Source organism: Abramis brama (genome assembly GCF_963993115.1).
Source record: "Abramis brama genome assembly, chromosome: 19".
Classification (NCBI taxonomy): Eukaryota; Metazoa; Chordata; class Actinopteri; order Cypriniformes; family Leuciscidae; genus Abramis; species Abramis brama.
Genome location: NC_139981.1, coordinates 12,778,211 through 12,792,845, shown reverse-complemented (window position 1 = coordinate 12,792,845; position 14,635 = coordinate 12,778,211). Strand labels below are relative to the sequence as shown.

Sequence of the window (14,635 nt, the reverse complement as noted above, 5' to 3'; positions counted from 1 at the left end):
TTCATGACAGCTTTTGAGCTGAATGAGAGAGAACAGGCTTTATTTTCAGCCAAATTACACAATTTGTGAGTCAATGTTTAATCATTTACCCACTCACTCATGGGCGAAAAACATTGACAATGAAATTAGTAAACTGCTCTTTTATGCAAATATCATTCAGTTATTGTGCTAGTCCTACCATGTGCTTTACTTTACACAGGTCAGTGCGTATTATTTGTGATATTGTTTGTGATGTATACTTCTCTTCTCAAGAATGTGTACAAAATCAGTAAATGCTAAAACAGCAGTTCCTCCTCTATCTAGGGGCATATGTGCAGGTAATGATCTTCAGTCTCAGCGTCCTCTCACACTTTGCTCTGTCAGCTCTGATGCTTGTTAGACTCACAGAAATGAAAGGTTTACAGGATTTAAGGGATAAAACACTCTGCTCTGGAATAAATGCAGTTGCTTTTGCCATAAGTAGTTAGTTTAGATATTTAGGGCCAGATTTACTAAACAGGGCAAATTAGCGTGAGAGCGCAATCCCATAAAAGCGCTTATGGGATGGGAATGGAAAATTCTGTATGAGATCTACTGATGACACACAAATTAAAGAACACAGACACAGCCGGATCATTTCCATAATGACCAATGCAATCTATCAAGAGCAGCACAAAGTAGCGTTTGGTTTAAGACATGCTTTTTTGGTCAGTAAATAATGGCGCAAATACCAGTAAATTGACCAGCAAACCTTAGGAAATCACCTTGCGTCATCCATTTAAATATGCTCCTCCCATAAATTTTGCGTCTAAATGGAAATGCATATGCAATAAGGTCAGCCGCAAAAACAACTGTCCATGCCTTTTCAGCGTTAATATTTCACTGCGTGGCTTTAGTAAATCTTGACAGTATTTTTTAAAGCCAAAAGAAGGTTTGCGCTGGCGCAAGCTGTTAGTAAATCTGGCCCTTAATATCTGAAAATATGCTGATTTAGTTATGGCATTTATGTTTACAAACATATCAATGTCATTAATAACAATTCCCAAACCATTAATGAAACATTAAATTTATACAGTACACATGGCGAAAAAAGAGAGTTGTTGCCAGTCATCTTACCTTGCCTTTATCCCTCATTGAACCCTTGCCGAGGATGGACATCTTTGCTCCCGTTTCCTCTTGTAATCTTTTCATGGAATTGCCCCTGGGCCCCAGCAGTTTCCCAACAAAATTAAACTGTAATAAGGAGAGAAAAGGCAATAGGTTGGTCTCTCACACTGCCTGCTTCTTAGACGGTTGCCTCAGTTACCTCACAGTCAATAAAAAAAAAAAAACATTTGGTTTTTCTCATCATGCACAAAACCAGTTACAGTGAGAGAATGAAAAAATCTTTTTTGGTTTAAAATTAAATCTGTGGCAGTCGTCGATCAAACGTATTTTTCCGCCGTTTTCACATTTTTTTAAAAAGTTTGTCAGAAACGATTAAAAAAGATGTGAGAGTCTACACCTGTTTCTGTAGGGCACTGTAGCCACTCATGTGTCTAATCGATGTTTGGGGTCAGTGGTTGGGCTCCACTGCTTTCAGAGATATTATAACATGTACCAAATGCCAAAAGGGATCTTCAAAATGATCCAGGAGTCCATGCTTGAATGAGGCATAACGTAATGAGTTCATTTCCAATGGGGATTCAAGTAATACTACCCAGATGATGAGCTATCCAGCAACTGCCTTGAGGCAGCAACTAACATTTTGGTTGCACAGCAGATCAGCGGTCATTGAGAACACTTGGTCATCACCATTTTTTTTTTCACCCTCTCTCTGTTATTTTACTCACATCTGTGCATCATACAACTGTATCTTCAAAGGATTACACAGTCTTATACATTACAATCAGATTCGGGCTGCTGAGGATTGTCTAATGCCCATGATAACAACAAATCTTAAGTAGTCAATAAATGCTGCCATTGAAAGAAAAAGTGCCGTTGTATAAAATGGTGCATCAAATTCCCTTTATAACAGTGTCACTTCATCACTGTCTGCTCATGTTCAGTGTTCATCACTTTTTCTGATGTATTGCCACAATCCCCTTAGCCAGCAGCCCCTCTAAATTCACTTTAGATTTAATATGTTTTTGAGAAACCTTTTAAAAAGGCATTTTTCACTGTCTTTACTAAGGACAATAAAACAGAATAAGATAGTGATCTTTTGGAGGTTGAAAATGCATCTAAACAGATTCATCTATATCAGTTATACTGTATATACACACATGTATCTAGTTCAGTCATAAAACTCTAGATGGTTGATAGGTACTGCGAGAAATCACATTATTACCACATGGCACAAACTGATTGACCTCTGCTGATCCTGCAGCCAATGAGATTGTTTGCTCAACATTTTAATAGTCTGGTTCAGGTTGCTGTAGGGTAGCCCTGCAGCGAGCTATCAGAGTTCCCCTGAAACCCTCCACCACCCCCAGCTCCACCTGTCTAGATCTGCTGTGGGATTTATGTATGCATATTCATGCAGCAACAGCATTACTTACATACTCACAGCAGTGTTTCAGTGTATCTTTGGGCAGTAGCAAGCCCATTGCTCTGCAGCAGCATGATGACATCAGAGCAGTGGGGATTTCTTTAAGACTGCAAGGGAAGCTCGGCTTCCCCTATAATGTCAAAAAAATTAATGGTCAAATATGTACTATTGTGTTAACATTTTATTGACTAAAAATGCGTTAGAAAACGTTAGTTCGTTCAGAATCAGCTACATACAGCAGGTCGGCTGACTCGATTTCCTTCTCATACATTCCCGTAGCGTCACAGACAGTGCATTTCCCTATTGAAGCCCAGCGTCCATTGACTTCAATGGGGCTGCTCTGAACAGTTTTTTTCAGCGCTTCGAAACTAGACGGTCATTTGATAAATGCTGCGATTATGTCCCGCCCACGGACGCTCAGCGTCTCTGGGGGTGAATGAGGAGTGGGCTGGCCCGGACTCCGGGCTTCCGCGTGATGATTGGAGGGGCTGCATCTCCTTTTGATTGACAGCGATTTCATACAATAAAAAGTCGCTGCCGCTGAAGCTATTGGAGCTCAGTCCCATCGCGGATTTTTCAAGTGATAGTCAAAAGACAAACTGCTGCTACCTCTTTCTTGGTATTTGCTTGTCGAAATTGCTAGCCATTTTTCATAATACATTTCACACAATTATACATTTATACCTTTATTATATTATTACAAAATATATGGGGATATTTGGGGGATATTTAATTTAATTTTATCAATCAATAAATTCCACTAGAAACAAACCTTGTTGTATTATTTTAATTTAATACTGTGAAGCTGCTTTGATAGTCTGTATTGTGAAAAGCGCAATACAAATATACTTGACTTGACTTATCCTATTATATTTTTTATAATATTAGTAGTAATAATTAAAACAATAATTATTAAAATAATTAAAAATAGCCTATATATTATTATTAGTATTATTATTTATACCTTTATTATATTATTACATTTATACAATTATACCTAACTCTGCTGGCCATCGAAAGGACACTGGTCAAGTCACTGGAAAAGACGCCTAGTTGGAACGATATAGGGTCACAGAGCATTTTCTTGAAAAGGAACGTTGGGCAGAATTTACGTATAAATAAATGGACAATTTTTATGATGTAGGCCGAAAATGAGCTTCCCCTCTTTGAAAGACCAGCAGCCGCCACTGCATCAGAGCAAATACATTAACACTGTCATATTCATAGACTATTGACAAGACTATTGTTGTCATGATTTAAATATGTATCACAGATATATATTCATAAAGAGCGAGAGAGAGAGAGAGAGAGAGAGAGAGAGAGAGATAGAGAGAGAATATACACTCACACTATTTTTCACTATATTTTAACTTGACACACCATTTTACAAAACACACGCTAAATGGGAAAAGACATTAAGAAACAGGATAAAAAAATTCCAGAAATGACCAAAATGGGCTTCTCTGCAAGAGTTTACCGAATTTTATAGTGCAAAATGTGTAAATAAATAAAAATAGGTTGTGTATGACTAGTCAACAATTGTGACAATCCATAACTATAACATACATGAAGCATTCTGTGTGGAACACATGAACAGTTGCATCATTTTGGAGAAATGGCTGTTTACTATTTGCTGTTAGTTTCCAGACCAGCAAGTCAGACATTACTAAGGGAAGTGAATTTGCCCTTCAAATATTTGCAAAGGTTAGCTGATTTGTGGCGGCCAGAATGAAACAGTTGGGTATAACACATGTTGACATACCCTGCCTAGCACATTGCTGGAAACTCAACACATGCTCTTCCCAGCCAGGCTGTAGAAGCAGCTGTAGGGAACTCTAGCTGGTGGAACGCAGAAGAACTGTCACTGAATTTGGCTGGAGCCACAAAGCAAATGCAAACAGTTTCAGGTGAAAGGGTGAGGTGTGGGTAGGGCAGTATATTTAGCAACACCGCAGCACTGCGCCAAAGCGTGCTGACCGACTCTCTCAGAGTGGAGGTGTGCTGTTTGCATCTCCTCCAGTGGGGTGTGTATGACAGGAATACTCTGCAGCTGGCTGGGTGCCTCGGAGCAGATGGTTGCCTCAGCTACAGTGTGAAGATGCTCACTGGGCGGCTGCAGTGGAGTGGCCTGTTTTCATTAAGCTAATGAATGTCCGGAGTCACTCTCCTGCTCCATGGTGGGCAATTTAGGCTTTATTAGGGGGCACAGTTCAGTGCTGGATGAGGTTTGAAGCGATGCAAGCTGTCCCTCGCAGTCCCCGGCAGAGGCAGGCCGCAGAATGATGGGCATTATGCAGCACTGACAGGCTGAGGATGATAAACCTGACAACCGGAGGCGTAAGTGTCAAACCGCATTGGCTTATTATGAGCAAATGTGACTTCTAAGAAAGTACACATGGTGTGCTGTTGTGATGGAGAATAGATCACTAACCCACACTTCTAGAGCCTGGAACAGTGTGTACGTCTGAAATCACTGCAAAAATCCTGGGAAAGCATGCATGTGTTCATTGATAACTTAAAAAGACCGGATGGCTATTCACTGTGCTGTCATGCAGAATCACTTATTTTTGGAGCCCGCCGTGAGTTTAGAGAGTGTGTGTGTGTGTGTGTGTGTGGCTGGCTGAACAAATGACTTTTCACACTTGAGTCCCTTTGACAGGGACCTTCACCTGCGCTCAGCGCTCGCTGATGTGCATTACATTGATTTCTCTGTCAAAATCTTTTCAGAAGCCATTCAAGACCACTGAGCTCTTGATCAGCTTCATATTGGCATGATCGCCGCCAGACACATTTTACCATCATCACATACTGACAGACATCCCATCGGAGACATTTCTGTTGACTCGTCATGTATGCTGTAACTACACAATATGCAGGCAAAAAGCATATTTTGCCATTGAGGATTAACGTAACCATGCACATGAAATTTCCTTTCTTTCTTTCTTTTTTCTTTCTTTCAAGGAACAAATATAATCACTAATATTTAATTTGGTATGTTATTTTGGTTTAACTAGAATAGAATAGAATAGAATAGAATAGAATAGACATGAATGGGAATGCCAGTGGAAGGCTCTCTCCAGGTATCATAGACCCTCTCTTTTTTTTGCCAGGAATTAAGCCTGTGAGATCGTCAAGTTTTCTGACGTGGAGTTTTTTTTAAGAATTTTGGAACTTAAAAATGGGTCACAGACCAAATAAGGTTGAGAATCCCTGCACTAAGACCAGCTTTGCTTGTTAATTCAAACTTCCTCAGAAAGAGTCTTAAGAGTTTAAAATCTGTCTCCTACCCTGAACTTCATGCTGAATTTCATTTTGTGGTGCACTAAGAGTGCTGTTCTAGAACATTTCTCTTCTGCCGTCCCAATCTCAACAGATGCAAATTGATGCAAATTGTTCCTCTATAGTTATCTAAGTACTATTTTAATCTGCACTTTCATTCAGCAAAAGTACATATTCTTATCTGTCATGAAAAAACAATAGTATACTAATCTATTTTTGATGAACATCACATCCAAAACATTGGAACAGGAGATCTTGAGGGACACAGGTAAAGTTTCAATCTGCTGCCAATTTACAATGACTGAATATGATCAACTGAGCTAAAGAGAGATTAAAGGGGTCTAATTTTGGTTTCTTTAAAACCCGCCTTCCAAAAAGCACAGTCTGTATTGACTGGTAGACCGGCCCCAGTCTGTTGTGATTGGTCTACTACCACTTACAGTGTGTGTTACAGAAATGTAACGGCCCTTATTATGATCGGCAAGTTTCAGCTGCGGAGGCTTCCTGAGGTGCTGTAAACACTACTGTAACTACGCTAATTATGGTATCAGTTTTGCCATATCAGTTCGAGTCCAAAAAAATCACAGTCAAGAAGAACAAGTTGATCAACCCAAAACACCTTAACAAGCTCAAATTGTGCAGGTACTTTTGGACATTGTGACAACACAGTACTAATGCAACTTAACCAGACTTTACCCTTTTTTTTTTTTTTGCATATGCCTTGGGTGGGAATTATTTAAATGAGGGAAAAGCATAATAGGACACCTTTAAGCACAAGACACATGCCATCTTGTGTTATTTACGGATTTAGGTTTCAGACTGTGGCAATTAAACTTGCAATTATAGACTGCAGAAACAGCTACAGTCTGCATCATATCCACTATAAATGACTATGATGTCTAGAGCCAATAAACTTCTAAATATCCTCAAGGCTGTTTCAGCAAAAAAATGGCACAAAACTGCTCAGGCTTCACAACAAAATGTGCTGCCAGCCAAAGCTGGCGAAGTGACCACTTAACATAACCATTAGTGCAGTTTGAGTTGGAGGCTGAAACACAGCACCCTTTCCATAAGCTGTGAAACCAGATAAGATCCGCAGATGGAGTTAGATGACTACTGCCAGTGTAAGCCAGCTGTGCTGCTAGCGAGGTCTAGCACTGGCTGATAGCAGGATTATTATTGGGGACTAGGACTGGTAGAGATGTAATAATGGCCAGGAGAGATGGCTTGGCCACAGTCAATGGACATGGGTATTAGCAGAGAATGGTTTAAACAGTGGCAGAGTGCTATGGTGTTAAATAGAGAGCCAGTGTTGGCTGTTAGAGGAGGCTAATGATCTAGCAGAAAGAGGGAGAGCTTTAATACTGGGCAATATTCATCAATATTCACCTCTAACAACAGAATAAGCCAAAGGGCTTTGGAATAATGACTAATAAAGAGTATTTGAATATTTTTACACTACTGTTCAAATGTTTGTTTGTTTTTAAAAGAAGTCTCATGCTCACTAAGGCTGCATTTATTTGATAAAAAATACAGTAAAAACGTTAATGTTGTGAATTATTATTACAACTGAAAAAAAAAAACGTCTCTATTGAAAAATTGAGAAATGTAATTTACTCCTGTGATGGCAAAGCTGAATTTTCAGCAGTCATTCATCCAGTCATCAGTGTCACATGATCCTTAAGAAATCATTCTAATATGCTGATTTGATGCTAAAGAAATATTTCTTATTATTATCAATGTTGGAAACAGTTCTGCTGCTTATATATGCTTTATGATTCAAAAGTTTAAAACAATAGCATTAGTTTATAGAACTTTTTAAAGTATTTACTGTCTCTTTTAATTAATTAATTTAATGTGCTCTTGCTTAAAAAACTATAAATATTTGCCTGAAGGTAGAAAACTATATCTGACTTACTTTAAAATGTTATTATATAAATATTTAAGCATATTTATGCGGAAAATTAGATGCACATAAACAGAATGCAAAACAAATACGTATGATATCAAACTAAAAATGCATGTTCCAACGTACTGAACATTGTGTTCAGTGCAGCTCGAGAAAAGGTAACAGCCTGAGGTAAAGTTGATGATGGATCCCCTGCATTAAAGAACCCATACTGACAGCACAGATGCAGGGTTTAAGCACAGATGCAGATGAATTAAGACCATCTCAGAGTCAGGAGGCTGACAGGTTAAAAGACTGCTACCCATACAGATGAGAAGCATCCACTCTCTTCCCCAGACTACATTTCCCATGTTCCTTTGGCGTTAGCTCTTAAAACAAGCATATGCCCTGGAAAAGTCAAAAAATTGGAAAGTCACACATTTACAATTTTCCAAGTGCAAAAATATTTGTTTGCTACAGATTATGGTACCAACATCATTCCGCTGGCTGCTTAGTGAGTGTGTTATCCCATGGGGTGTTGGTCATTTGAAACATACTGGGATAAGCCTTATAAACCGATTAGGAAAGAAGCCATATTCCCATAGGCTGTTTCTTTCCATGACTTTCTGTCTCTCCAAATCTTGAACCAACAACTGTGCACAGCAAGAAAACCATTTTATCTGACCTCATGTTTACAATCATATAAATAACCTTCCTGAAAACAAATAAACGTGCCTCAGCAGGCTTTTAATTCATTAAGAAGATACATCTTCCTCACTATTGTTGATTTTTATGTTTCCCCTCTGTATTCGGTTTGATTTTGAATCTGTTCAGCAGCTTATCTATGTTAAACACCTTTGACAAGGTTGGTCGGCCTTTGGGACTAGGGAATTCTTTAACAAGACAACAATTCGATTATCTTTGTGTGCAGAGCTTGCCTACACCTCCATGTAAAGGTCATAAAACTGGAGACAGATAAGCCACAATCTATAGGGACAACAACCACCGGCGTTACTACTCAACGGATTAGTTGTGTTTCAGAACTATAAAGGCAAACCTTAGTGGTAGATCTGTACGCATCTTTTCTTGTTGCTGATTGGTTTTGACGAAAGGTTTAGGTAAAGCTTGAAGTTTACCACAACAATAAAACAGCATTGTGAATTCGTAATGCAAGATTTCAATGCAATAATGCAGAAACGCACTACAATTCTTGCTGTTTAATGCTTAAAAACATGTTCTCATGTGTTCACTTTCTTTACAACACTGTAAATGATAAGCAACATACTGTAGAATTAATGTAAAATAGAAACAAACTCCTTCGTTTTTTTTGCACCACTAGCATGTGCTGCTACCTGAACATGTGTTTGTCAATTTAACGTTCAGCCCAATGGAATCAGGTGAATGATAGCATAGCATAGCATAACTACACAACACACACTCCGTACCATTTTGATTCATCAGTGTGCACTGCACCAAATAAGCATAGCATTAACTGTGCCTCTAATGAGTCTCTGCACAAACAGATGTGCCCAAAGGACATTTGCTAAGTCTTAATTACAATCCTCTGACAAATCAGACGCCAAGGCAGTCTGGCTACCTCATAAACCCTTGCAAACACAATGAAGTAGACTACAATGTAAAGCAAGATGTCCCAAATGTTTATGCACATGCCCCAGTTATACCTTCTGAATATTGTTGATCAAAAAAACACTATTACCTATGGGAAAAAAATCCATGGACACTCATAAAACAAATTTGTAGCGATGTTCAGATGTGCAGATATGCCCTTTGATAGATTGCCCAAATCCATCTCTTAAATCTAAATACAGTGGTTTCCATGGCAACCGTGTCTTTGACTTTAATAGATGGTGATGTAGGTACCCCATTCATCTCTTGGGCCTCCCTTTAGGTCTCCCTCTCTCTCTTTGTGTGTGTGTGTGTGTGTGTGTGTGTGTGTGTGTGTGTGTGTGTGTGTGTGTGGCACTCTCTTGATTTCTATCAGTGCTCACAGGTATCAGAGGTCTATGTCAGCAGGGACTATATTTCATTGCAAACCACTGACTGTGCTTTTGTGCAAAGTATGGTGAATCAAACACTTTTGCATTCAGATAACTGATGAAAAAGGAAAACAGTGTAGTTTTGTGATGTCACAATGAAATATATACAGGTCTGTGCAAAGAGAAATAAGGAAGAAGAGTTGTATGAGTAATAGTAGCCAGGATAAAAATATCCAGTGATTCAACATTTGGTGGACACCATCCACATCAACTAAGCATATTTGCTGACTTTTTCAATACAGTACCAGAAACTGTACTCCAAACTAGATGAAGAGGACTGGGGGTAATGTGACGCACTAAAAGTTCTCTATCACGTGGGATGAGACTTGTCTCTCACTAACTGAGAAAAAAGGAGTGCTCGTGTTGTGAATTTTCCATATCACTGTAAAACGAAAATAAATGAGTTAATTTCACTCAAATATTACTGAAAGTTAATTGTATTTAACTGTTTTCCCGCCATTGACTGGATTTTCCGGCAATCCATGTTTTCATTGTTATAGAGAAGAGGGCGCTGTTGCGCATCTTCTGAAAGAGTGCAGAATCTCCTGATAAAAACACAGGCGAAGGAAAAGCAGAAACATGCGATAGAAGTATTATCAAATATCGTGATTATCAAACATTAAACAGCAGAAGAAAGAAATTCATACAGGTTTAGAACAACTTGAGGGTGAGTAAATTATAGAATGTTCATTTTTGGGTGAACTATCCCTTTAACTGTGTACATGCAAAGGTATAGTGATAGTTTTTCACATTATAAATGTATTAATAGCACTTTTTTTTTGTTTAATATGTAATGTTTAGTACACCAAAACAGACATTAGTAGTGATCTGAGAATTATGAAAGAAAATGTTAAAAATGTTACAATTACCCAATTCCCAATGTTTCCCAATTCCCATACATAATGTGGTGTTTTAATCAGTGAGGTGCATATTCATTCAATCTATCTATCTATCTATCTATCTATCTATCTATCTATCTATCTATAAATAAGACTGAGCCAAGTTGTCCTCTCCTTTCATGATCATGATGCCTCTGAATTGTGTAATTCATAAAGGGCATTGTGGACAATATGGCTGCAAATCATAGAAAAAAAACAGCATTCTTTAATTAGAATTAAGTTTTAGTTCTCCTGTCTTCTCTAACCTTGTCAAACTCTCTCAGCACAGAGAAGCCTGTGAATTTAATATTCACTGAATAAAATCATTTAAACAGAGCCTGCTGTCAGTGCTTCTGTAAATGCGTGAATTGTTCTTTCATATTTCTCAATAGCTAAATAAAGTGATATGTGATAATTTGGGGGGAAATAACGTGCCATGAATATATATTGAACACGTCATTGCATTATAGCACAACAGTGATGTGCAATTAATATCTTGTCATGTAAAACAAAGGTCTTCAAAGCAATGGAGCAACGCATAAAAAATCTCAATCTGAAACGATGCAGAGGAGTAATTACTCAGAAAAGTGAATTTATGTCAAGGTCAATATAAACATTAGCACAAAACAAACGGCCATTCAGGGTCCACAAGGCCAATTCTTCATTATGCAAATATATAAACTAAAGTTAGCCTGATTTAATTTGAGGATCAAAGAAACCCAATATCGACTCCAGCTCATGCACTTATTCTGAGCTGCAGCAGAGATGCTCTTCCTTGGAGACGGTCTCATCAAGCATGATTAAACAAAACTCGGAGACAGCGCTGTCGTCACACACGGATTAATTAACTGCACGTAGATAAATCCTGGGGATTTGTAACAGAGAGCATAACATAAAGTCTAGACTCTATAAGCTATTATCTGTTATGGTCCACAAGTTAATTGATCAACTGATTTTGAGGTGAGGTGGCTTCTGAGTGTTAAACTAACCTTTTTTTTTTTGGCCGTGTCTACACCAGATAAATGGCTTGTATATGCAAGCTCTGTATCAAGTGCAATGACAAGTAAAAAAAAAAAAATAATTCTTACCAAGACTTATTTTAATGGATGAGCCGATATTAAATGTGCTGACACAATAAGCTGATAATTATTTTGTTGTGTATTATATTTTGTTATTCGATAAATGTTATGGGAGATAATCGATATATGACTGATATTAAAATTCTATATTTTTAAAATTCTACAATTTTTTGTAAATTTGTAGTAAGTTTGTATTGTAAATTTGTATTGTATTAGGGGTTAACTGCAAGTGAATTTAGCATCACATCATTATAACATAAAGTAAGAAAAAATGTATTTAATCTGAGATTTGCTCAAAATAAAATAAAAAAAGTGTTATTAAATTATTAGTGTTTTTAATAATTAAGTGAGTTATAATGCAAAGGTCATCTAAATGTAGAATTAGGAGAATTTTTCAGAATATTTACATACAGATAAATAAAAAACATATACTGGCCGATAACCGATATGATACCGATATTTTGTCATGTCTCAGATCAATAATAACCTAAACTGCTAAGATTAGATTCCAAAATGAAAATATCTTGCATGCATTGACAGGGCCGTCGCTAGTGGGGTGAAAGGTGGTGACAATTATAGGGGCCCCCACTGCCCAGGGGGCCCCACAAAATCCAGCAGTTATACTATATAGGCCCCTGTTGTATGAAAAATTCTAATATTTATATTAGTTGTATGCCTGAGATTTAAATGAAAACCACAAAAACATGCAATTTGGTTAAATATTTTTTTCCAAATATCTCTTACCTCCCTATAAATGGTTTAGTCCGATCTAAAGTATTTATTCATTATTCAGTCAGTGACAAACATCAGATGGACCCAATAAAATAGTAAGTCCCACCCCAGCTCGTGAACAGAACCAATCAGAGTTGAGGCGGCAGGTCCTGAAGTTAACGATGAACTTGGTGGAAGAGCAGGAGATTGACTGACAAAATGTCGGGGAAAAGAAAACATAAATCAGGGTACCAGAAACTCTATGAAAAGAAGGAGAGGGAGGCCAGGAGAGTTGTTGTATCACAGTCGATCAAGACGTTCTTAAAGACAGGTTGTATTGTTATTTCGCTGGGAATAAGAAAACTACCGTCTACAGCCTGCCGGTACTGTCACTCTCCATTAGCCTATCGGTGCGCACCACAATCGACCGAATGATTACGTGGTCAAAATTCCTATCTTTTTACACTATTGTAAATAGTTAAAAAATTTACACGAGTCACGACGCATTGCATTATGTACCTGACCTGCCGGCTGATGATGTATTTATTAAATCAAGAAAACACGAATACAACACACTGCACTTGAATGAATAAATTTTAGCTTTATTTAATAATATTATCTTTATTAAAAAATAAGACAATAAATGACTTTATTTTTTAAATTTGACTGCATGCATTCTTGTCAATTTATAAATGTTTACTTTTTGATTTATGAAGTATAACAGACTGATGGGGGAAAAAACATTATTTTGCTGCTACTTTTTAAAAATTGGTTTTATTATTATTTAACCATTTATTTTTATTAGTTGTAATTCTTATATACATTTAACTTTTAAAATAAAGGTTTTACAACAACATCACCATCTTCTGTTATATGTGGGCCTCCATACTCATCTATTTACAGTATATGTTATCGGTGGAGGGTGGAGGGGGCCCACATCAATATTTTTTCAGGGGGCCCCGAATCCTCTAGCTACGGCCCTGTGCATTGACACTATTTTGTGCAGTCACGCTTCGCAATAAACCTTGCATCTGAAAATTCTAACTATTTACACATCTATTATCGGCTTATATGTGCGAGAAAAATACACCCTCTTATCTTGTAACAAAAACAATATGTAAAGTAAAATCCTAAAAAATTACATAAACTACACTAAATATTAATCAATGCGATGACATTTTACAGATATTTCTCACATTCCAAGAATATCACAAGAGAACTTTCCCATAAAATTACCATAACTACAAAGCAGCCAAGATCCTCAGGAAAGAAGGATTTGGGAAAACAAAAAGCCACTGTTACAACTCGAACAAGACATGTAAAATCTAAACCTAAGGCGTGTTCTTTGTACTCTTTTTCGACAGCACAAATCTACTAAACCCATCAAACAGTCTGCGCATTTTAGTGCTCCAGGGATTCATTTCCTAAAGCAGAAACAGTAAGAAACGAGAGAGCATATGAGAAGCTCAGAAGCTTTATGGATCCGTCTGTGTGATGCTCATGGGCTTTTTCCACTCATTTTCAAAGCATAATTTTAAAGCAGCACAATGCTGAATAAAAGAGTGCCGTGTGCACCGAACGTGATAACGATAGAGTAGTCTGAAGTAAATAACCAGTTCCCTAAAATACAAACCATTTCCATTTAAAATATAGCACTGACTTTACTATTAATGGCAAAACTGTGTTGTGCAACATGTAATATTGTTTCCAGATGAATCAAACCAGGTAGTTCTGGAACTTTAATGACTGAATCACTATAATCAAACTATCAGTGGAAATCGAACTTAACCATCAAATACACTACATGTCTTATTTTATGACACATTTATATACCTCAGCTGTTAAATGTGAATAAAACTGATCAACATAAACACATTTGCTACAAAGTCAAAGCCCCACAAGATGTTCAATAAATCAACAGACTTGGTCCAAAACTGACCATGTTGCTAAATAAAATGCAACTCTATTGGCACTGAGAAGCTGAAATTTCCTAACAGATGCATGAGATGCCAGCTGGTAATAAGTAAAAAAAACCTAGATTAATTTCCTGATTACAAGATGAGGCAAGAATAATGTTTGAACAGCTAGAAGCAGTTGTGGCGTGCCTGTTACTCTGAGAAAGCCAGGAACCAGGACAGAAATATAAGGTGTAAATAACAGCAGATCTGCAGTGCAGCACAAATCAGATTCTGACACCATCTAGTTTGCTCCTGCCAGATACAGAACGCATTAAG

The 14,635-nt window shown here is 37.5% G+C and overlaps 1 protein-coding gene across 7 annotated transcripts in view; it reads right to left on the bottom strand.

The window, feature by feature from the left end:
- The window catches only part of khdrbs2 (KH domain containing, RNA binding, signal transduction associated 2), a 69,547-nt gene that overhangs the window by 39,948 nt on the left and 14,964 nt on the right, over positions 1 to 14,635 (bottom strand). For all 7 annotated transcript variants that reach the window (XM_084093185.1, XM_084093186.1, XM_084093183.1 and 4 more), the window contains exon 3: positions 1,096 to 1,212. In XM_084093185.1, the coding sequence (XP_083949311.1) occupies positions 1,096 to 1,212 (117 nt within the window). The remainder of the gene's footprint in view (positions 1 to 1,095; positions 1,213 to 14,635) is intronic.